This window comes from Thamnophis sirtalis, unplaced genomic scaffold (assembly GCF_051295495.1).
Source record: "Thamnophis sirtalis isolate CommonGarterSnake01/CBP01778 unplaced genomic scaffold, rThaSir2_p1.2 scaffold_6, whole genome shotgun sequence".
Classification (NCBI taxonomy): domain Eukaryota; kingdom Metazoa; phylum Chordata; class Lepidosauria; order Squamata; family Natricidae; genus Thamnophis; species Thamnophis sirtalis.
Window position 1 is genome coordinate 100,886,606 of NW_028261386.1, and position 24,299 is coordinate 100,910,904.

General features: G+C 40.6%; 2 protein-coding genes across 9 annotated transcripts in view; both read left to right on the forward strand.

Moving 5' to 3' along the window:
• The first annotated feature begins 404 nt into the window (after nt 1–404).
• LOC148045119 (uncharacterized) lies at nt 405–3,486 on the forward strand. The gene is given in 3 exon segments (XM_087719030.1): nt 405–441; nt 444–1,702; nt 3,298–3,486. Coding segments are annotated over 3 exon segments (1,485 nt in total).
• A 1,473-nt stretch (nt 3,487–4,959) lies between these two features.
• The window catches only part of FAM184A (family with sequence similarity 184 member A), a 52,344-nt gene continuing 33,004 nt past the window's right edge, over nt 4,960–24,299 (forward strand). For 4 of the 8 annotated variants that reach the window (XR_015697057.1, XR_015697058.1, XR_015697059.1 and 1 more), the window contains exons 1-4: nt 5,183–5,983; nt 14,905–15,759; nt 18,899–19,034; nt 23,542–23,723. Coding sequence is in view for 5 of the 8 variants with exons in the window: in XM_087718567.1 (XP_087574693.1) it covers nt 5,810–5,983; nt 14,905–15,759; nt 18,899–19,034; nt 23,542–23,723 (1,347 nt within the window). In the remaining 3 variants the exon portion in view is untranslated. Of the gene's footprint in view, nt 5,146–5,182; nt 5,984–14,904; nt 15,760–18,898; nt 19,035–23,541; nt 23,724–24,299 lie in introns of those variants that run through there. The other 4 variants (XM_087718564.1, XM_087718566.1, XM_087718563.1 and 1 more) reach the window with 3 other exon arrangements.

Below are 24,299 nucleotides of genomic sequence, written 5' to 3' on the forward strand. Positions count from 1 at the left end.
GGGCCCAGGCCTGCCCCTCATTCTAGAATGAGTGATAGATGTGTCCTGCCGGGTAGAGTGTGGGCCGTGGGAAGGGGGAGGGACCCTCTCGGATGGAGGCGGGCCAGAGCATTCTGGTCATGTTGGGGAGGGGCAGGTATGATGGGGGCTACAGAGCTAGCCATTACCGGGGAAGGAGGGCTTGCTACGTCACAGCCATCCCTCGTTCCGGCCCTGTAAGCTCAACTCTAGGGCCAGATGGCAGGAGAAGCCAGGGCCCTGGTCTCAGGTTGCTGTTGCTAAATGCCAGGTCTGTGATCCAGAAAGCTCCCCTTGTCCGGGACTTAAAACTTGATGAGGGGGCAGACCTGGCATGTATTACTGAGACCTGGTTGGGCCATGAGGGAGGAGTCCCCCTCTCTGAAATGTGCCCAGAAGGGTTTCAGGTGCTCCATCAACCACGACACCAGGAAGAGGTGGGGGAGTGGCAATTATTATCCAGGAATCTTTAGTACCTCGCAGGAGCCCTGCTCCGGAGATTGTTGGGTGTGAGTCCCTTCTCTTGAAGTTAGACCTAGGGGTTCAAGTGGGTGTGTTGCTGATGTATCTACCTCCTAGCTGCGTCACAACAGCCCTGCCTGCGCTCCTGGAGTCAGTAGCCAGGCTGGCGATTGAGTTCCTCAGACTGTTAGTACTGGGGGACTTTAATCTGCCATTCTTAGGCAAACGCTCTGATGGGGCCCAGGAGTTCATGGCTTCCATGACAGCCATGGACTTGACCCAAGTAATCCAGGGCCCGACTCATAGAGCGGGACACATGCTTGACCTAGTGTTTCTCTCGGGGCAGTGGAGACGTGATCTCGAGTTAAGGGCAATAGACATCTCGCCCTTATCATGGTCGAATCACTACCTGTTGAGGCTTGATTTTTGGAAGCTACTCCCCCACCGCAGGGAGGTGGAACCGATTAGGTGGTTCCGCCCCAGACACCTGATGGACCCGTTGGGTTTTCAGAAGGAGCTTGGGGAGATACCTGACTCTCTTGCCCACAATCCGACAGAGTCCCTGGTCACCGCCTGGAACACAGCGGCGACTGGGGTCCTGGATCGGATTGTGCCTATGTGGCCTCTCCGCGGCAGTGGATCCAGGAGGGCCCCTTGGTTTACTGAGGAACTCCGGGAGATGAAGCGCCAAAAGAGATGCCTAGAGAGACGCTGGAGGGCTAGTAACTCTGAATCCAACCGAACACTGCTAAGAGCCTTTATTAGGACTTATCTCGTGGCGATACGGGCGGCAAAATGTGCACATTTTTCTGCTCTTATTGCATCCGCGGAATCGCACCCAGCTGCCCTGTTTAGGATAACTCGTTCCCTCCTAAATGGGGGGGAAACAGGTGATGCCTTACAGGGTCGAGCTGAGGAGTTTGCTCAGTTTCTGTCGGACAAAATCGCTCAGATTCGGACAGACCTGGACTCCATTTGGACAGAACCAGCCGAGTTGCCGAGGGAGGGTCTTGCTCAGATTTTCTGGAATGAGTTCCAGCTTGCCACCTCTGATGAAGTGGACAAGGCCATGGGAGCAATGAGTGCCTCCACCTGTTTACTGGATCCGTGTCCCTCCTGGCTGGTCTCAATCAGCAGAGAGGTGACACGAGGCTGGCTCCAGAGAATTACAAACGCCTCCTTGATGGAGGGATCCTTTCCACGTCCTCTTAAGGAAGCGGTTGTGAGACCCCTCCTCAAGAAGCCTTTTCTGGACCCAGCTATTTTTAAAAACTATCGTCTAGTCTACAACCTCCCTTTTTTAGGGAAGGTTGTTGAGAAGGTGGTGGCCCTCCAACTCCACGGACCTTGGATGAAGCAGATTATCTAGACCCTTTTCAGTCTGGTTTCAGGCCTGGTTACGCCACCGAAACCGCTTTGGTCGCACTGACCGATGATCTCTGGCGGGCCATGGACAGAGGCCATTCCTCTGTCCTTGTGCTCCTTGACCTCTCAGTGGCCTTCAATACCATCGACCATGGTATCCTTCTGCGACAGCTGGAAGAGGTGGGAGTGGGAGGCACCGTTTTACGGTGGTTCTCCTCTTACCTCTCCGACAGGTCGCAGTCGGTTGGTCAGAGGACAGAGGTTGATTCCTAGACCCCTCAATTATAGGGTCCTGTCCCCCCTCCTATTTAAAATCTACATGAAGCCACTGGGTGAGATCATCCGCCGGCACGGGATTAAATACCACCAGTATGCGGATGATACTTAGCTGTATCTGTCCGCCCCATGCCAACTAAGTGAAGTGGTGGAAATGATGTGCCAGTGCCTGGAAGCTGTTAGGGTCTGGATGGGAGTGAACAAACTCGCACTCAATCCTGACAAGACCGAATGGCTGTGGATGTTGCCCCCTAAGGACAGTCCATCTAGTCCGTCCTTAATCCTGGGGGGAGAAAACTTGCCCCCCTCAGAGAGGGTTCACAATTTGGGGGTCCTCCTGGACCCGCATCTGACCTTGGAACGCCACCTGTCGGCTGTGACCAGGGGGGGCCTTTGCCCAGGTTCGCCTGGTGCACCAATTGCGGCCCTATTTGGACCGGGAGGCACTTCAGTCACTCATGCCCTCGTCATCTCAAGACTGGATTACTGTAATGCGCTCTACTTGGGGCTGCCCCTAAAAAGTGTTTGGAGACTGCAACTAGTCCAGAATGCAGCTGCGCGAGCGATACTGGGTGTGCCAAGGTACACCCACATCACACCTATCCTCCGCGAGCTGCACTGGCTGCCCATTGGTCTCCGAACACGATTCAAGGTGCCGGTTATCACCTTTAAAGCTCTACACGGCCTAGGACCTGGGTACCTACGAGACCGTCTTCTGCCACACACCTCCCTTAGACCGATAAGATTGCACAGGATGGGCCTTCTCCGGGTGCCTTCAGCAGGACAATGCCGGCTGGCGGCGCCTAGGAGTAGGGCCTTCTCTGTTGCCGCTCCGGCCATATGGAATGAGCTGCCCCAGAGATCCGGGCCCTCCCCACTCTCATGGCCTTTCGCAAAGCCATTAAAACCTGGCTTTTCCGGCAGGTCTTCTGATTGGGTGTTTGTTGAGTTTCTTTTTTAACTTTGTGTGTCCTATTGTTTTTAAGTTCTTTTAATTTCTTTCATTTCTGTAAGCCGCCCGGAGTCCTTCGGGATTGGGCGGCATAGAAACCAAATAAATTCAATTCAATTCAACTTCATTAAACCATTTTCTTTATTTCAGTCCTCTGCTTTTTTCACTTTTAATATTTGTTCTCTACTATTGATAAAATAATTCCCATATGTTATAATAATCAGATTGTTCCTTCTCTACCCAGGACTGCTTTTGAAGACCACTGGGAAGCTATAGGCGATCCAGAATGCAAAGGTATGAGCAATTTTGGGTTCACCTCAGAACAGCCAGGTAACATTTCTGCTGTGTTAAGTGCAATGGTCATCAGTGAGCTTCTACATACAATTCAAGTTCATGCAGTTTATGAACTATAAAGAACTCAGATATACAAGCTCTGTGCCTTGGAATGCTTCAGTCCCATCATTTCTGCCTGGATCATAAGATCTGACATAGCAAGGTTGCCTTGTGTCTCATCCATTAGGCAATGTCATTTGATGGGATTAGGAAATGCACCTTCTCTGCCACAGTGCCTGCCTTTAGAGTAGCATCCCCACTGGAGATTCAGACTGCCCTAACCCTGCAAGCTTTTAAACAATCTCTGACCTATTATTTCCCCCAAATCTGAGATCAGTTAGGGCAGCAATGCCCATCTGGAGTGTAGCGTGTCATTCACATATTTATGTTTACTATTTTTCTTTTTCCTTAGGCATTGCACTTTTTAAAAAAATCAGCATGCTTTCCAAAATCAATTTTGAGCTGGACAGTCTTTGTTGTTGTTGTTAGTTGCAAAGTCCTGTCTGACCCATCATGATCCCATGGACAATGTTCCTCCAGGCCTTCCTGTCTTCTACCGTCCCCTGGAGTCCATTTAAGCTCATGCCTACTGCTTCAGAGACTCCATCCAGCCACCTCATTCTTTGTCATCCTCTTCTTCTTTTGTCCTCAATCTTTCCCAGCATTAGGCTCTTGTTTCTCATTGGGTGGCAAAGTACTCGAGTTTCATCTTCAGGATCTAGCCTTCTAAAGGGCAGTCATGGTTGACCTCCTCTAGGACTGACCGGTTTGATTGCCTTGCAGTCCAAGGAATTCGCAGCACCATAGTTCAAAGGCCTCAATTCTTTGGCACTCAGCCTTTCTTATGGTCCAACTTACACAGCCATGCATTACAACTGGGAAAACCATAACCTTGACTATCCGCACTTTAGTTGGCAGGGTGATGTCTCTGCTTTTAATATTCTGTCTAGATTTGCCACAGCTTTCCTCCACAGAAGCAAGCGTCTTTTAATTTCTTGGTTCAACTTTTATTCAAACCCAGGCGCTTCATTCATGCTCCAGTTCTTCAGAGGATTTACACAACCTAGGAGAGAGCAGTTCCTCCTCCTGCCTGAGAAGGATGTGTAGTTCACTTCCAAAGTAGTAAGTGTCACACAAAATCCTGGGGGTGGGAGAGATATATTGTCTTTCTTGGCCACTACTGTTCGTGGAGACCAGAGTAGTCTCAGCCTAGCAACACTGTTATACACCTGTCACTGTTGATTGCAGCCCAGGAAACAAAGCTGGCTGCTTTGAGGCTTGACGCCGGGAGGAGGGGAGTGGCAGATTCCAGAGTGACATCCATAGAAGACCCTGAGGGATTCCTTTTCTTGCCCCCTGCCCCTCCCCCTCCCACCCACCCCCACCATTAGCGCGGAAGTATCCATAGCAGGCGGGCGCGCGAAGCGCTTCGCTCCTGCGGGCGAGTCACTTTTTTAAAAGCCTCTTTCCGAGGTTCTGAAAGGGGGCGGAGACCGGAGGCCGACAGAGCCGGAAATGACGTTCTCCGTACGGTGTAAACAGTTTGGTGGGACCCTGGTAACCGTCGGCTCGCGACGGCGGTCTGGAGCGCGAGGCGGGGAGGGTGACTTAACAGTCGCCGCGGTGGCCTCTTCCGTTTTCTTTCTTTGCGTCGAGGAAAGAGGAGCCCTGGAGGCGCAGGCCGGCTGAAGAAAGGAGCTCCCCTCAGGGTCTCTCTTCTCCTTCCGCGCGAGTTCAAAGTGGGTCCCGCGGGGAGTGATGCTCCTGTGAGGGAAGAGCGGGGACCACCTTTCCTCCCCCTCCCCTTCCCCCCTCCCACCTCGCCTCCTCCCCTGCCCCACGTCCCTGCCATCTCTCGACGGGAGAAAGGATACGGACTGCTGGGACTTCCCGGGGGACGGGAGGTGTCTTGCAGGAGGCTGTTTTTAATGCACCCTTAAACGGAAGTTCAGTTTTTTGGGGGGGGGGCGGATTTTTTTTCTCTCTCTCCAAATACCGGTCTCCCGCATCACGGTGAAACGGGGGAGGAGAGGCTGTAAGCCCCTTGGGGGGGGTTGTCCCCCCTTTTTCTTTTCTCCTCCGAGCCGAATAAGATACGGAGCAGAAGATGCTAAAATGACCACTTGGGCCTGAAAGAGAAGACAGGGAGGGGACAGTGCTGGTTTTGTGTGTGAGCGCGCGCGCGCGGGCTTCTCCCTAAAGCGGGGAAGGGGATGAGGGGGTATTTTCACCACCCCGCTTTCCTTTTGGCACCTTCCCTTTCTTGCCCAAAGCGCTAGTGCCCGGTCTCTGTCCTTCCTCCCTTTACCCACATTTGCGTTTCATCCTCGTTCCCCTCAACTCCCCCCCCCCGCCCCTCCGGTGCCTGCCAACTCCGTTAACCGGGTCTCTTTACTGTGGAAGATGGCGACACCAGGGATGAGCTGGCAGCAGCACTATTACAGCGGCAGTTCTTCGACCAGCACTGGGAAATTCAACACCAGCTCTTCTTCCTCTGTGATGTCCTCCCATTTCGGCATGGAATATAACCAGGATCTTCATCTCAAAATGAGCAAGAAAATAGCTCAGTTAACCAAGGTAGGAGAGAGCCCACCCCCCACCCCCAATCCTCCTAAGGCTTTTCCTCCTCAGTGTTTCTTTTGCTCACTCATACCATTTCTGTCTGTATGTATTTTGAAACTGCATTTCAAACTCTGCATAGGTTAAAAGAGAATACATATCATTTGATTGAACATCTGAATCTTTCAAAAAAATTAACAGGTTTATTACACGTGACTGTTCTGTTATTTGTCAGTGGATCCTAGTAGTAGGCATATTCTTCTCTGCACTTCTATTTTCTCCCAATTCAGTATATGATGGCCTCGGATTAGGTGGAGATAATGAAAGTTGCAATCTAAAATTTATTCACAATGATAAACTCCACTGAAGGTAGTGAGATTTGACAAAATGTACAAATGGATAGTATGTTTGTATACCTGATAGCCAATGGTGCATAATTGCATTTATTTTTATTGTTGTTTTTATAATGCTTAACAACTATTGATTTGTTTCAGAACTGCTATTCATGCATATCTTGGCAGTTTTCAAATATTAAAATAAATAGGTTTGCCTTTAGAAAGGAATTACAAAGTTCTCTTGGGGAATGTTTCATAATCATAACCTACTACAGAAAGGCATTCGCCCTGATCATATAGCTTGTCATTTAGAGGTAATTTGGAACAAGTGTCATCAGAGGATTGCAAGCAATATATTTCAGCAATCATATTCCTGGTTATAAATGTAAGATGTATTTTACGTATTTATTTCCTATACACATTGTAGGAGACTGCATATGCTGTATATAGACATGCCTTGACAGTTTGCAAGAATATTTTTCAAGAATATAAATTCTTTTTATAACCCAACCATAGTTTAATAGGCTTGGTAAAGTTAAAATGTATATTAATCAACCTCAACTAATGTACATATCCTTCCCAAACTTCGCGTCTTCAAATGTGTTCAACTACAGCTGCTATAATCAATAGATAATTCAACCATATGGTTAATTCCCAACACATCTGGAGGCACTAGATTCCAGAAACCTGATATTTACAAATATTGCTCACTTTATGACAAGCTCGGTATGTTAATTTCAGCATTGTTTTATGAAGCATGTCTGAATGACTCTGATATTGTGGGGCAGCTCTATTTGAAGAAAGGGTTAATGATAATTTAAATGGTTGAATCTGTTTTATAAATATGATTTTAACTTTTTTTGGTATATAAGAAATGCCCTGTGTTTATTTGAGTGGCAGATGATTGCTGTGAATTTTCTTTCTTGGTTAACTATTGGATTTCATCGAATTTATGTATACTCTTAATGCAAGCATAGCCCCATTCACAATTGTATTTTACATTTTAAAGAGGCAGCTGTCAACCAAATACTGTATAAACTTACATGAAATGTCAAATTCAAAAATAATATGGTTCCAAATGCAACTTCTAGGACTAAGAGTGGATGAAGAATACTTTTAAACCCTACATAAACATTTCTCCAAACAGCTGAGTAGCTCTGGTTTCATATTGAATACTGGATGAGATTAAACTTCATTTTTTTAGCTCTATATAATGTGGAAATTCTTGAGCAACTTTTTAAAATGGTTGTTACAATGCAAAATATATTGAATGTGTGATGAGGAGAAATTGATATGCCATATCATTTTTTAAAACCACTAAGACAGGTAGATCTGAAATTATGATCATAATGGAGCCTGGACATTACTGCTGAAAGTTGTAACAGTCATAAAAGTGATTGGTCATGTGACCAACATGATTTTTTTTTTGCGGCAATTGATAAGCAAATGCTATGATTGAAAGTGCAAATGCCACAGTCATTAAATGATCACCATGCTGTTAAATGAACCTGCTGTTCACTATGGACACAATTTTGCCAAAAAGTAAGTGCCACTTTTAAGCAAAACAGTTATAGAACCCAGTCATGTAAGCACAGGACACTGCAAATGTTTGTAAATGCAATTGTGTTACCATTGTCTGAAGTGCAGCCATGTGATCATTGTGGGGGAATCCAACTGTCAGAACCTCACATCCAAATTGCAAGTTCCTTTTTTCAAGTAGGTCCTAACTTTGAATGATCACTAGGTGGCCTATTGTAAGTCAATGACTACAGGTAGCCCTCGACTTATCGCCATAATTGGGCCCAAAATTTCCATTTCTAAGCAAGATTCAGTATTTTTCAAACTATAAGACGCACCAGAATATAAGACGCACCATGATTTTGAAGAGGTAATTATTATTATTTTAAAGGATTTGCCCTCCCTGGCCCCGGGGAGCATTCTTGAGGCCTCCCAAACCCTCTGCACGCTCTTTTTTTTGTGAAAAACGGAGCATGCAGAGAGTTTGAGAAGCCTGTAGAGTGCTCATGGGGAGGCCAAAAAATTGGCTGGGGAGACCAAAACTTGAGCAAAAAAGGCCCGTTTTTCGTGAAAATGGGCCGTTTTTTGGAGGAAAAAAAGGGTGTGTGTGCAGAGGGGGTGGGAGGCCCGTAGAGTGCTGCCGGGGGCTGGGGAAAGCAAAAACTGGCCTGTTTTAAAAATGGGCCCATTTTTTTTTTGCAAAAAATAGACATGCAGAGAGTTTGGAAGGCCTGCAGAATGCTCCTGGGGGCTGGGGAGGGCAAGCCCCCAGGCCCATTTTTCACTCATTTGTGCCCTCCCCAGCCCCAAGGAGCACTTTGCAGGCCTCCCAAACAAACTGGATGCGCATGGTGGGGTTTGGGGAGGCAAAAAATGCTGTATTCAGTGTATAAGACACACCCAGATTTTCATCCTCTTTTTTTTGGGGGGGGGGGGGGAAATGGTATGTGTTACATTCCGAAAAATACAGTAGGTGTTAAATGAGTTTTGTCCCATTTTATGGCCATTTTTTGTTAAGTGAATCACTGCAGTTAAATAAGTAACATGATTAAATGAATCTGACTTTGCTTGTCAGAAGATCGCAAACGGTCATCATATGACCCCAAGATACTACAATCATCCTAAATATATGATGTTACATGCATCCAACTTTTGATCATGTGACCATGGGGATGCTGCAACAGTTGCAAGTGAAAAAAATAGTCATAAGTCACTTTTTTCAGTGCTGTTGTAACTTTGAACTGTCATTAAATAAATGATTGTAAGTCGAGGACTATCCATTACCTGTAAATTTATGCTTATTAAAATATTCCCTTTAAAAGCATGGTCATACAATAAAATCATTCCAATATTGGAAACTGAGTTTTTTGGCACTTCATATTTATTCCATTTATTCTCCTGAATTTGATGAAGAGTTATAAAGGAGCCTGTGCTATGCTAGCCCTGTGTATACTGTGTCTAGCACCATTAGGCAGCACATATTCTAATTGAATCCTATCTAATTATCTTTACACTATCACCAGATGCTTCAGGGAATAAGTTTAGATACTCATTTGGTTTACTTTATGCTACATTGCCTGAGGTAAGGTTAAGCTGTCTTCTAGAAACGAGAGAACAGAAGAAGCTGCAGGACCTCACTAATGATATTTACCTTTAATCCAGAATCCTTCATAAAATGGTCAGATGACCGGAACTGTGCTGAACAGTACAGATATGTTTGTCTATTTCCACCCTTTGTTGATTTACTTTTTTTTCTGTTATGTTTTGTTCCCTCTACTATATAACATATTATAGCCAGTTTGGTATAGTAGTTAAGATGTCATCTTAGAAACTAGGAGATTGTGAGTTCTAGTCCTGCCTTAGGCACAAAGCCAGCTGGATGACTTTGGGCTAGTCATTCTAGCTGAGTTCTTGAAAGGGTGCAAAACACTCCCAAAAAGTCTTGCCAACTGCAGAAATTAGTTCAGAAAGTCACGAGGAGTGATAATATGACTCGAAAGCATCCTGCACGACCACCAAAAAAGAGTAACAGTTTCTCAACTGTAAGAAATTTGAGTAACCATTAGATGGCAGCTGTTAATTGAAACTTTCTTATCTCTTTGCTGCCATCTTTTGGTTGTCTGGATTTTTACAGCCCAGGTATGGTATCTCTACTCTCCTGACTTTTCATGGCATCAGATTTGGAAATAGAAGAGCATGTGCAGATATAATACTGACCTGGCTGGTGTCCAGGGAGTCTGCTTATTATTGAAGCAGAATAGTTTGGGCAGGGAGGAAACAAGAAGACAGAACAATCAGATGTCTTTAAGGCAAAATTCCAAGGCTTTCTTTCTTTACTTGGCAGCTACTGGTGCAAATTTTAAAATTTTGTTATAAGGCAACTTATTACCTGCTAGGAAAAAAAGCTAAACATCCCACCTATGTATTAATTGAGGGTGCAGAGAAATAAATAAATTTTGTTTATTCTTTATTCCTTTATTTGAATGATTTATAGAAGATGGCTGCCAATCTCATAGCAATGACTCTGGGAGGCATACAAAAAGTTAAAACCAAAATGATAAATAATAATCTACATAACAAATGCCCAAGTTTGAAAAAGAATGTTCCCAATTTTCAAAGAGAAATAAAAGCCATTTCATGAGAGAAAGTGCCACGTGGCAATAATGAACTTTAAATTTATTAGCCGTCCAACTGTGGGTGGCACACAAAACTAAAAAAGATACATAAAAACTAAAATATTAAATCAATAGGCAGCCCAAAATTAAATGCATAGAAACAAAATCCATAAAGCAAATAGGGGCCATTATTCAAATAACAAAAATCAACTTCAATACTGAAACCAAAGCCAGTTTTTTAAGCATTTTGGAATCCTAGAAGATATGCCACTAACCTTCTCTCTGAAGGATGCTATTTCAGAGGGAGGAAGCTGCAACATATAAGGCACACTTCCTAGGTCCCACAAAATGGAAATATTTAGAAGAGCATCTACTCTGCTGGAATGTAGTACTAGGATGGCAAGACAAGCAGAGACAAGTGGTCTCCCATTATCCAGGCCCTAAGCCCTATGCCATATAAGGCTTTATAGGTAATAACCAGCACCTTCAATTGCACTCAAACCCCCACTGGCAACTACCCAGCTCACACATAAATAGTGATAAATCCCCAACCAAGATCCCCTCCCACTTAATTGCTTGCATCTCTTTGAACCATCTGTAGCTTCTGTGTAGTCTTTGAGAGCAACCCTCTATAGAATGCATTGCAATAATCCAACAGTGAAGTGACCAATGCAGGAGTAAATGTCTAAATGACACCATTCCTTTTATGAGTACCTATACACTAATAAATCTATAACTCCTTGAAGAGATTGTTTTTAATTAGGGAGAGGCAGTTGAGTTCTGATGTCAGATTGGAACCCCACTATCACAGAATTATGAAATATTTATTGGAAGTTAGTGCATTCAGAGGCTTAAAATATCTTAATCTTAGAAAGATATAATGAAAAATTTATTTTAATCTTTAAATGTATTGTTACTATCTATTTTGTTTCATTTTATTTTGTTTATTTTCTTAATATAATTTTTTAACTGGCAAGTGCTTAGGGTTTTATTCCTTTCATTTTATTTGAACCTGCTTTTAGATGTTTTATTTAGTGTTGTAACTACTTTGCTGGTCATTGACCATAAATAAGTAAAGTTTAAAACATAAGAAAAACACCAATAAAATTAGTCAACCAGCAGAATTTGCTTAACCCCGAGATCCAAATGCCTGAGGGAACAGTCAAGTCTTTAGTGCCTTGTGAAAGGCTAGCAGCTACGGTATGTGTATATGTGAAAAAAAGTGTTCTTGTGAGTGGAGAGTGTCTATGTTGTTTGATGAAATACTAACATTACTCATTGCTGTTATAATTATTTTTAGTTGGGGTTAGCACTTTATTTTTTTTTAAATATCACTCAATTTCCTCCTCTTTTCATATCCTCTTTCATAGGAAATTTTAATTGCTATTCTATCCCTTCATTTACAGTAGATTTGAATTTATTCCACCCTCCAGCAATTAAAAATTGAGAGACAGAAATAGTTCTAAGTGGCTTTAAAATGCAGTTAGAATATTTTCCCGATGTACCTTTATTTGTGATGGAATACTTGGCAGTGATAAAACAATTAAGGAGGAAATATGATATTATTGACTTATGACCACAAATGAGCCCAAAATCTGCATTGATAAGCAAGACAGTTGTTAAGTAAATAACATGCTTGTCAAGTGAATCTGGCTTCCCCATTGACTTTGCTTGTCAGAAGGTCACAAAAGGTGATCCCATGACCGTGGAACACTGCAACCATCATCAATACATGATAGTTGCAAAATTTGATCATGTGACCATGGGGAAACTGCAATGGTCATGTCACTTTTTTCAGTGCTGTTGTAACTTTGAACAGTCATTAAACCAATGGTTGTTATCAAAGACTATCTATATTTGGATACAGATATAGATATTTCAGAAATATATGAAGCCACTCATTTTATTTTGGATTTTATTTTCTTGTGGTATATAAGCAAGAAGAAGCATAAAGGAGTATAAAACAATCAGAGCAATATGTAGCATATTCTACTACAGTTTTATTTGGTAAACTATTAGCATCTTCGATCAAGCCAAATCTAAAAAATGCTAGAGAATTCCCAGAAGTGTAGCATTCAGACAAATGAACCATTAGTACCTATACAGAGATAAGCCACATTTACACACTGTTCACATCACAGAGGGTGGGGAGGTGATGGCTCAATGGTTAAAGACTTGGTTTCAAGACCCATGTGCCTTGCAACGTGGTAAGCTCCTGTTATCTGTCCCAACTCCTGCCCACTTAGCAGTTCAAAAGCATATAAATCAGAGCTGGTATTCAGCAAGTTCTGACCGTTCTGCAGAACCGGTAGCGGAAAATATGAGTAGTTCGGAGAACCGGTAAATACATACCACCTCTGACTAGTCCTGCCCCCATCTATTCTCTGCCTCCCAAGTCCCATCTGATCAGGAGGAAATGGGGATTTTGCAGCAACCTTCTCCTGAAGTGGGGAGGGAATGGAGATTTTACAGTATCCTTCCGCTGGAGTGGGGTGGGGATGGAGATTTTACAGTATCCTTCCCCAGCCATGGGGATGAGCAGTGCCCCCTAGAATTGGACATGACTGGACAGGGGATATCTTTACCTTAACACACTATTCAAAAGAGGTAATAAAAACATCTAGAAAGGAAACAAGAAGACTAGTACACATCTCCTCTAGCAGCTAACATTTAGATAAGCAAAGATCAGCACCAGACAAGCAATCAAGCATCCCCACCAAAAGTGGCAAAGCATATAAATAAGCAACAAAACCCACCATCATTGCAGTGGGTAAGAAAGGAGAAAATCTTTTTGCACAAGAGGACCTCAATATTATAGCTTGATTCTATGACTCACAGATCTTAATTATTTAAATTAATTAGTCTTGTCTGTTTTCCAACCAAACAGCACAATCATAGCCATGTGGTTAGCAACCACTTTGCCTGTCCCAATTAGGGTTATTAAGTGAGGACTACCAGTTTGTTACAGCAGGTTTTCATTACATATTTTCATGTGTGGATATTTTGATGCATATCTACAATATGATTCATTTTTCTGATTTAAAAATATAAACCACTATATCAGATATGGGTATTTGGGCACTTAACCCTTTACTCCACTGCTCCTTATTTAATTCTCTCTTTCTCTCATTCACACTCTTTCATAATTTTCTTAATATGAGTTCAAATGTGATGAAGAACTAGAAACATCACTGATGAGAAACTAACAGAGCTAATAAACACCAGTCCTTGCAATGGATGTACCAATTTAACATAACCTTGAGGAATGGGGCAGTGGCTGTTTGAAATGTAAATAAAGTGCAAGTGGTCCTCTTGGGTTATATTATTCTCCTGCAGGAAGTACACTAAATGTTCTAGGCAAGTTGTTGTTGTATTCTGTAGGTTAACTTATATCATCTGTTATAGTATTAAATTATCGGAAGCCTTATGAGTTGTAATGAACATGGTAATTGATGCCTCTAAAGACCGAGAAACCAAACATTTTAGGTTGGTATGATTATTGTCAGAGAAGAAATGCAGAAACAGACTTGAGAGCAATCCTTACAAGATTGTGTGGCTACATATTTCAGCTTTTGGGTGCAATTCAAGATAGTGGTTATCACCTTTGAAGCCCTTCAAGATATAGGCCTATGAGGAACCACATAGTTCCTGTCGTCTCTGCCCAGTAGTACAGTCTAGCAAGATAGATGCTCTTCATGTCCTGTCAATTAAATGACACAGACTGTCATTTTGTGGAATTCCGAATGTCTACCAACATTGTTACAGTTCCTGCCCTATAGAATGACAACCCCCTCCCCCAAAGATCTGTGTGCTCCCCTTCCCCCCACACTTATGTTGTTCAGGGAAACTCTTCAAAACCTTGTTCTCCCAGATGTTGGAGACAAGGTGATTGTAGAGTCCCTTTTTGTTCCTTTGCCTGTTTGGTTTGCTTTTGGATACTCTGCTCTTCCAGTCTGTTGTATCTTTTATATGCTTTTTGGTATATATTGGTTCTTAGTTGCAGGCCTTTCAGAGTCATTTGGGAATCAGATGCCCAGATAAAAAGATGAATATATATATATAATGTTCAATTGTCAGTTTTCTGCTTAGGTGCTTCATAGGATTTGCATCTTAGAGAAGTCTCAGTCTTGACTTCTGGCCAGTCTCTGTCCCAGACCTGATCTATGGAGAATCTTTTTTTTTTTTGTTTATTTGCTTTCTGGTTCAGGTACACACATAGGTTAAATGTGCTTCCTCAATTTAGGTGTAATTTAGCAGCTGTAGTACACATACTTAGGAAACATTATAACATACTTAATGTATTGCATTTTAAAATAATTATTTTTTCTGCCCATTAGATATTAATTAGAAAATAGCCATTAATCTTGTATATTATATTTTTATGTTATTCTGAACTGCACCACAGTTTCTCATTGTATTATTTTGAAATAATTTATAAGAAAATATCTTTTTATATATTCATTATATGCAGGTAATATATGCTTTGAACACAAAAAATGATGAACATGAAGCTGCTATGCAAGCTCTCAAGGATGCTCACGAAGAAGAAATTCAACAAATTCTTGCAGAAACCAGAGAAAAGATTTTGCAATATAAGAGTAAAGTTTCTGAAGAAATGGATCTAAAAAGAAAAATCCAGGTTTTAGAAGAATCATTAGAAGATCACAAAAAGATGAAGCATCAAGCCGTAACTGAATTTGAGGCTTATAAGGATAGAGTTGAGGATATGCAACTCTGTGCAGAAGCTCAGCATGTCCAACGGGTTGTAACTATGTCACGTGAAGTGGAAGAAATTAGAAAGAAATTTGAGGAAAGATTACGAAGTTTTATACAGCTGCAGTTACAGTTTGAGAAGGATAAACATTCAGCTCTTGAAGATCTGAAAGCTGCACATAGACTTGAGGTCCAAGACCTTATGAAGACACATCAAAATCAAAATGTTACTTTAAGCAAAGGTCAGGAAAAAATGGAAGAATTGCACAGGCAGGATGTTGGACAGTTGAATGTTAAAATAGAAGAGCTAAGAATAGAAAGAAAAAAGCTTATTGAGGACTATGAAGGTAAACTCAGCAAAGCTCAATCTTTCTATGAACATGAACTGGATACTATGAAAAGATCACAACTGTTTACAGCTGAAAGCCTGAAATCTTGCAAAGAAAAGGAAGTGGAGCTAAGAAAGGAATTTCAGAGTCAAGAATCAGTTATACGAAAAAATCTGGGGAAGCTTAAAACTGAGTTGCAAATGGCTCAGGATGAAGCAGGGGCTCTTCGAGAAAAATGCCAGAAGCTTCAAGTGGCTCTAAGTACCTCAGAAAACAGTGCACAGGTGAGATAATTATTGTTATGCTGTTTCTTTAACAATAAATAAATACAGTTGTTAGATTGATGTTGACAAACTTTTATGTTGCTCAGCTGGGTGTAAAATCAGATTAGTTTACCTGCAATAGATTGACAAACAAGTAATTTCTTCTATTTTATTTAAAGCTGTGACAAAGTTTGCTTTTCTATATGAAACTGCAGTAGCTTTTCTTCTAATAAGGAAGGCCAAAGGCAACTGAAATAGTTAGTGTTCTGTTAAAATTAATGGTTTAGATTTTTAGAGCTCATTGCGGAAGCAATTTTGGTTCTAATATCCTTTCCCTTCCCTGCAGGAGCCACTAAACATTCTATTCTGTTTTATAACATCTACCGAGGTAAAGGAGTGGCTTAAGAGGCCGCAGTAGAAGAAAGCAAGTAGGGAAAGTCTTGTTTCTCTAATCTGAGCGAAAGAGTAGATTTTCCCTCATTATATCTGGAACTTTTATGTAATTATTGTTGTTGATTGCATGTACATTCTACCTTTTTCCTTATATATGCAAGTCTTCTTACTTGGCCATCTTCTCTGATGGAATTTGAAATGTTAGTGTATGTATATGCCCACATACACATGTGCACAGATCAAAATATTTTTACTTGTTTAAAAATTAAGGTTTTATTGTTCTACCTTTTCCTAATTTTTCTTGGAATAAATATTTTTATAGAAATAATTGAAGAATGGAACTGAAATACAATGCTGTAAATGTCACTTGATTAAAAATGCTTACCAAATAAAAATACTAAATACTGAATTGGATAAAAGTTACAATATGGATGTATTGTGTTTATGGGATGGCTGAGACTTTTCTAAAGGTGTAAAGTTTATCTGACAATTGGAAGAAGGCTGTTTATAGTTTACTAATACAAAAGAAAACAGCAAGAACAAATGAAAAACCATAATGGGGTTATTTCATTAAGGCTGACTGGAATCATGCTTGGAAAAATTATGATTGAAAGTTACAGTATGTGACAATGAGTCAAAGCTGTGAAGTACACTGTGTAGGATATGTAGAGCAATGTAATGTATAGGCAATGTGTGTAGACTAGATTTTTGCTCTTTAGAAAGATACTAAGAAATGCATGAATATGAAAGTTTATGTTCATTTGTTGATATAGAGAAGGCATATGATGCAGTGAATAGGCTTGAATTGTGGAAATTTTACATGAATACAGAATCAACCATTGATTGCTGAATGTACTAAAATATTAGGCATAAAAATAATACTTTGCAAACTGTTCACTACTAGCCAACAAAGTAAGGCAAGTATGTGTAGTGCCTTTTGTTTATTTAATGGATTTGTGGATAAATATATCATGAATGTTTGTGGTGAGATTTGTTATCTGGTGCCAATTGGTGTTGAATTTTTTTGGGTAGATTCTTGCATATAGTCTTGAGCAATAAAGGCTGAACTGCAATTTAATTCATGGTTCTGATTTTTGTGTCATATAGTCAGTAAGTAAATCTAGCTCCTGCAATTGACTTTGCTTGTTGGAAACAGTCTGGGAAGGTTGCAAATTGTGATCACATGACAGCAAGACCTGTAACTATCCAGGTCTCAAACTGGCGGCAGTGGGCTGGATGCGTCACGTGCAGGCCATGTCCACGCCAGCTGCGGAAATGAGAAAAATATCATGAAACTTCATGTGACAGTGACGTGATACCGCAAGTTTGACACCTGTGTATTAGATATTTGCCAAGTGCCTGAATTGTGACCACGTGACCATAGGGGAAGTGCAATGGTCATAACTTCTAGAACAAGTTGTAGGTTACTTGTTCCAAGACCACTTTATTTTTTTTAGCTATCGTTAAACGAATGGTTGTAGTCAAGTACTGCCTGTATAGTTTATTTTAAAATAAGGAGGAGTTCTGAAAGCGTAGTGGTCAAAATGCAGTATTGCAGGCAAACTCTTCCCACAACCTGGAGTTTGAACCTGACCAGGGCTCAAGCCTTCTGTCCTTTGAGGTTGGTAAAATGAGGATTCAGATTGTTGGAGGCTATATGCTGATTTTGTAAACCACCTAGAGTGTGTGTGGAGAGCACTATGAGGTAGTATAGAAGTCTCAGTACTATTGATACTTGTCTAGATATTTCATTTGCTTTTCTTTCTACAAAATTGAGCAGTTTTAAGTATTTTGTACTTACAAATTTGAGAAAGATTATTGTGCTAAATGTTATTTTTTTGCCCAATGGTATTTTCACTCTCATCTTCTTGCATTTTAAGCACTTATCAGTTTTCCCTTGTTGTCATCTAACACAGCCTGAAGAAATAATTAAAACATTATATAATTCTGATTTGTAATCAGTAACAAATGTATTAATTGGTTTCAATCTTGCTTCTAAACTGCATTTTAAATTGTCATGGGTTTTTATTTTTATTTTTAATGGAATATTTATACCTAATTCACATTTTTTCAAATTTTATATTAGCTTTTCCTAGGGCAAAATGCTAACATATCTACAGTATTATTGGAAAATTTAGTATAACTTGCCAAAATATCCTTAGCATTTTTTCAGTATATAATGATATACTTATATCATTAGTAACTATATTATGTGAAGCCTTTTTGACACTTCACAAAGACAAATTCTCTTTTAAGGAATTCTCTTTTAATAAACCTATTTGATTTATCCTACAGTTTTTGGAATTTTGTGATTATCTAATCTCTTTATAATTTAATCTTTCAGTGTATTTCTTTTATAATATTATTGTAAAATTGTAATATTTTATAATATTGCAATTACAAAGTATAATCCAGTTTTTTTTATTTTCAGTAGAAGAATAAAATTGCTGTATGTTCAGTAATTTATCCTCCCTTTGTATCTATCTGCTTTACTTTGGATGGGATTATTTTGCACCTGAGATTGCAACAGGGCTACACATAAAGGTGGAAAACCATTGAAAACCTTTTTCCTTCTTTTGCATATGAAATTAGTTTGCAACTGGAAGAACATTGATCAGATTCCACACAATATCTTTTTTTAAATGGCCTTTGTAGGGGTTTTTATTATTACAACTCAGCCAAGATTTGAAGAAAATATTCCTCTAAAAGGCAATATCAGAAAAATGAAATAAACCCAGGTTTTTTTTCTATTTTCCTGTTTTCTTAGGCTCTTCAAAAACAACTAGATGATGTCAAAGAGGAGGAAATGTCATTGTTAAGCAAACATAAAGAGGTTGAAATTGAGTTAGCAGCTACAAGAGAACGCTTACAACAACAAGCCACAGACCTAGTGCTAAAAGCTAGTATGTGTGTATGTTTCTATTACTTTGTATATAACCCATTTTATGTTATTATTGCTAGAATGTTTGCTCCTAGGTAATATTTGATGCATAAGAAAAATGTTAACTTTTTCATACAAAAGTATCTTCATTTTTTATTTTTATTAAAAAATAATTTTTTTAGTCTGTTTCCATTGTTTAGGAAAAATATCAGATCCAGCACAATCTACAGGGTTTGTTATTTTAGTGAGGCTTACAACTAGCAAATATGCAGACGATTGCAGTCTTATGACCTAAGACTTACTTAGCCAATATCCTCCTTACAGAAATGTTGGCAACATTAATCTATAATTCCAATATAATTGGAAAAACACTAATTTGGGGGAGCAGGGTTTGCAAGTGAAATCTAATGAATTATAAGCACATGGAATTATTTTTCATGTTTTTCTGGAAATACGTTACAGTTTGAATTTTACAAGATAAAATATATTAAGAACTCAGAACTTAGAATTTACCATATTTTTCGGAGTATAAGACGTACCCTTTTTCCCAAAAAAGAGGCTGAAAATCTGGGTGCGTCTTATACACTGAATACAGCATTTTTTGCCTTCCTGAAGCCCCGCCCCTTCACCAAAATGGCCATGCATACCCTTATGGAGGCTTTCAGAGACCACCTGGGGGCTGGGGAGGGCAGAAATGAGCAAAATATGGGCCATTTTTTGCCCCCCCCCAGCCCCCAGCAGCATTCTATAAGCTTCCATAAGGCTATGCATGCAATTTTTTTTTCAAAAAACACCCGTTTTTATGCTCGTTTCCAACCCCCCCGCCCCCCCACAGGAGCACTCTGCAAGCCCCCTCCCAAGGCTATCTATGCCTTTTATTTGAAAAAAAGGACCGTTTGGGGGAGGTTTGCAAAGTGCAAAAACTTTTTTTTTCCTTTTGGAAAGCTCTTTAACTGATTAATGAGAATTACTTGGATCAAATGCTGTGCCAGCAGGAACAAAGTTAGGTGCTGCAGATTGTCAGCAATTTCCTTCTCCGGCGCATGGATAAGTACACCTGGAAACATCTACCTACCTACCTACCTACCTACCTACCTACCTACCTACCTACCTACCTACCTACCTACTTACTCTCTCTCCCTACCTATCTACTGTATATATATCTCTCTCTCTTTCATTTTTCTCTCTCTATCTCTCTACCTACCTACCTCCTACTCTCCCTCTCCCTACCTACCTACTGTATTTCTCTCCCCCTCTCCCTCTATCTACCTACCTACCCCCTCTCTCCCTACCTATCTACTGTATCTCTCTCTCTCTATTTCTCTCTCTATATCCCTCTACCTACCTACCTACCTGCTCTCTCTCCCTACCTACCTACTGTATTTCTCTCTCTCTTCCTCTATCTACCTACCTGCCTACTCTCTCTCTTTCTATTTCTCTCTCTATCCCTCTGCCTACCTACACTCTCTCCTTATCTACCTGTTCTGACCCCCTCCTCCGTCCAGTAACGAATGCCGAGACAAGTTTAAATGGAATGTCCTTTAATAACAAGACACCAAAACCTCGGTGGCTGAAAGCCAAGCAAAACAAACAGATAAGGACCTTGGCAGCAACTCAGACAAACTCAGGCAGCAATAAACACAGATAAGTCTTGGCAGCAATCCAGCTTGCCAAGCTCCCAGTACTGTCCTCCAACATTCAATCCTGCATTGACTTCTGCAAAGAGGGCCCTGTGCACAAGTAGCTTTTTATAGTCTGGAGAGGAGCCTAATGACCACCAGCTGAGTACAATCACCTCCTGTAATTGCGTAATTGTTCCTGACGCCTAGTAGCTCTTCTCACTGCTGGCCTCCGCTTCACTCTCCCTTGTCTCCTCCCCACTGGTCCAAGGCTCAGGTGCCTCCTAGTGGCCAACCAGCCTCTCTGCGCCCTGCTTGGAGTCGGAACCCTGTCCAGGGTCCTTCACATCTTCCAGAGCCGACTCAGGGCCCCTCGCTGGGCCACAACATCTACCTACTATATTTCTCTCTCTCTCTCTCTCTCCCTCCCTCCCTCCCTTTCGCTCTACCTACCTACCTACCTACCTACTTTTTTTAAAAAATTGCCTCTTCAAAACCTTGGTGCGTCTTATACTCCAAAAAATATGGTAGTTAATTTATATATAACATGCAAAAATGAATATTTAAAGAGTCCATTTGAACAAAATATCCACATTGAAATAATTATGACACTATTTATCATCTGACTATTACAATGGCCTAGTTCTGTTTTTTAAACTGGTTGGATTTTGGATATCTGTTATTTTGTACATGATATACCATGTTTCATTCTAATTAACTATTCCACATCTATCTTTTTATGTGAAAGACTATAAGGTTCATTGTAAATTTTGCTGTAGTCACACGTTGTAATGTTTTGTTCGTTATTACCTCTGCGCATCATTCAGCTAATATTTGTTGACGTTGGATACTGTTCCAGCTAACAAAGCTAGATCTGGCGGATTGTGGATATTATTAATATGTGAAGGACCACAACCTTTGTCTTAAGTGATTGAGTAAAGGATCCTTTACTTTTATCTTTAATATAGTAAATTGGCAATTTTTCTATTTCCGTGATGGTGAACCTATGGCACGTATGCCAGGTTTCAGAGGGAGAAAAACAGCCCAAAAGGCAACTCAGAAGTCCGTTCCTGAACTTCCGGTTTATGTGTTGGGCCATTTTTGCCCTCCCCAGGCTCTTAGAAAGTCTCTGAAGCATGGGGAGAGTAAAAAACGGACCTACTGGGCCCACCAGAAGTCAAAAAATGGGTCATTTCTGGCCTCCAAGGGGCAGGGGAGGCTGATTTTTGGGTTCCACCACAAATGCGCGTATGACAAAAGCACGTGTGACTAAAGCGCGGTGACAAAACCGCGCCGTCAAAACCGCAGAGACGAATGAGTGCTGAAGCGCGCCGACAACAGCGCGCTGACAGAAGCGCGCTGTAACATAACCCTAAACCTAACCCTAAACCTAACCCTAAACCTTACCTTAACTTAAATTGCGCTTCTGTTGGCGCGCTGTTGTCGGCGCGCTGTTGTCGGCGCGCTTTTGACATCGCGGTTTTAGCGCCGCGGTTTTGTCGGCGCGCTTTTGACGTTCGCGGTTAAGTCGTGCCACGGTTTTTTGCTCTCTCCAGTCTCCTAGAAAGCCTGTGGAGTCTGGGGAGGGTGAAAAACAAACTAAAGGGCCCACTGGAAGTCGGAAAACGGGCCATTTCTGGCCTCTAGCGGGCCTCTGGGGGGAATGGGGAGGCCATTTTCACCCTCCCCAGACTCCAAGAAAGCCATGTGTGGGGCAGCAGCGGGGGAGGGCATTAAATTGTGGAGGGCGCACACGGGTGCTTTTGGCACCCGAAAAAGGTTCGCCATCCCTGCTCTATTTTATTTGTTTTGACTGTATTCCACCTCTGTTGAAGAAACAGATGATTCATAATGTCTGCAAAATGTCCATAGATCTGTCTTTCAGTATCTCACCACTGTTTCCTAGGATCTACTGCTTAAGATAACTGCCTCATTACACTTAAATTCTGAAAGAATTTAGTCATTTTGACATCTTTTTTCTAAAAATGAAACTAAAATTCTTGGTGCCTTAATTTGTTTCTAATTATCTTATAGGCATAGACATTGATTTCTTTTTTTAAAAATGTGATATATAACAAACCAGAAAAGGATGTCTTTTTGATAGCACCTTGTGTTTTTTTAAGCAGAATTTGTTTTGCATTGTATGGGAAGCCTAATAAATAAGCAGTATGTTATAAAGATAAGCATTTCAGTCTCCTATACAGCTAACACAATTTTGTTTAGCGAGTAACAGCAAAATATATATAGTATATAGAGAAAATGTATATAGAGAAATATAGTATATTTCAACTTTAAATCATGAAAGGTTTATGTGATAACATCATAAAAGTGCTTCCTAGAGGTGGGGGGTGGCAGGTGAACTCCTGAAATATTTTTATTTCTACACACCTGATTGTAATTTTGGTTTAGATAAGATGGCATTGTAACTAGAATGAATTCTTATTAAAAGCATCTGTTTTTATGAGAAGCTTTTTTCACTACTTCTTTTATGAAACAAGTAGCATCACAATAGGAGATCGTGAAAATATGTACAGGAAGGAGCAAAGTCACCTTACTTCAGATTTTAGCTTGCTTCTGTTGTACTTCTGGTCAATGAACCAAGTCTAACATTGCATGATATTGTAGTGGGGCATTTCAGAATATTTTCTGTTTCAAATATGTCCCAAAATGAATGGGATTAAGCCAAAATCTATATAACCATTGTTCACTGAATAAAATAATGCCTGGATTAATACAATACCTGGAGTTATCATCTGCGTTTACAAATTTCAGTGCCTATACTCTTACAACCCAGTAAGTCAAAATCAGCCATATTATAGCTTGATACATTATGTGAACCAGGCCAGTACGAGAAGCCATTCAAGTATAAATATTAATATTCCAGAAATACTTAATATTTCATTTTTACAGGTCATGTTGGAATGCTTCAAGCTACTCAAATGACCCAGGAAGTTACAATATCTGATTTGGAATCAGAAAAATCTAGATTAAAGGAGAAATTGTCTCAATTGGAAGAGGAAAGAAATGTGTTACACAGTAAAACACAAAGTCTGGATGAAAGACAAAGGCAGCAACTTCTTACATTGGAGAAGGTAAAATATTCATGGGTGGGTTACAAATGAAAACTGAAATTATGTAAATATGTAAACTATTTGTTCTCTTTTTTTGAATGGCCTCCATGTTTTTTAAAAAAAAACTTTAATATTCAAAAGTGTCACCACTTGCATAAAAGCTGCATACCTTGAAAGGACACAATTTTGATCTTGGTCCATAAGAACAATAGTAGTATCTTTAAGTCTGCTTGTACAACTTATTATACAATTAATGCTATTTCATTATTGTAAGCATTAGTTGTACAAGGTGTTAATTAGCAGTTTCTTAATCTTAATATCTGGTATAACATACAATTGCTATTGCATAGCTGATTAAACTACAAGCTGTTAGAAATATTTTGGGAGTTACAGTTAATGAGGACAAGAATTCTAGATATACCAATAATCACCACCTTCCACTAGAGGTGGAATTATTGAGAAATAAGGTTTCATTAGTATGTGGAAAAGGCAGGGGAATAGTCCAAATTTATAATAGAGAATACAAAAGGCCTGCATCCTGATTTAAGCTGAGGGCATTTAGCTGCTTAAATGTGTAATAAAGATTCATATCTAGAT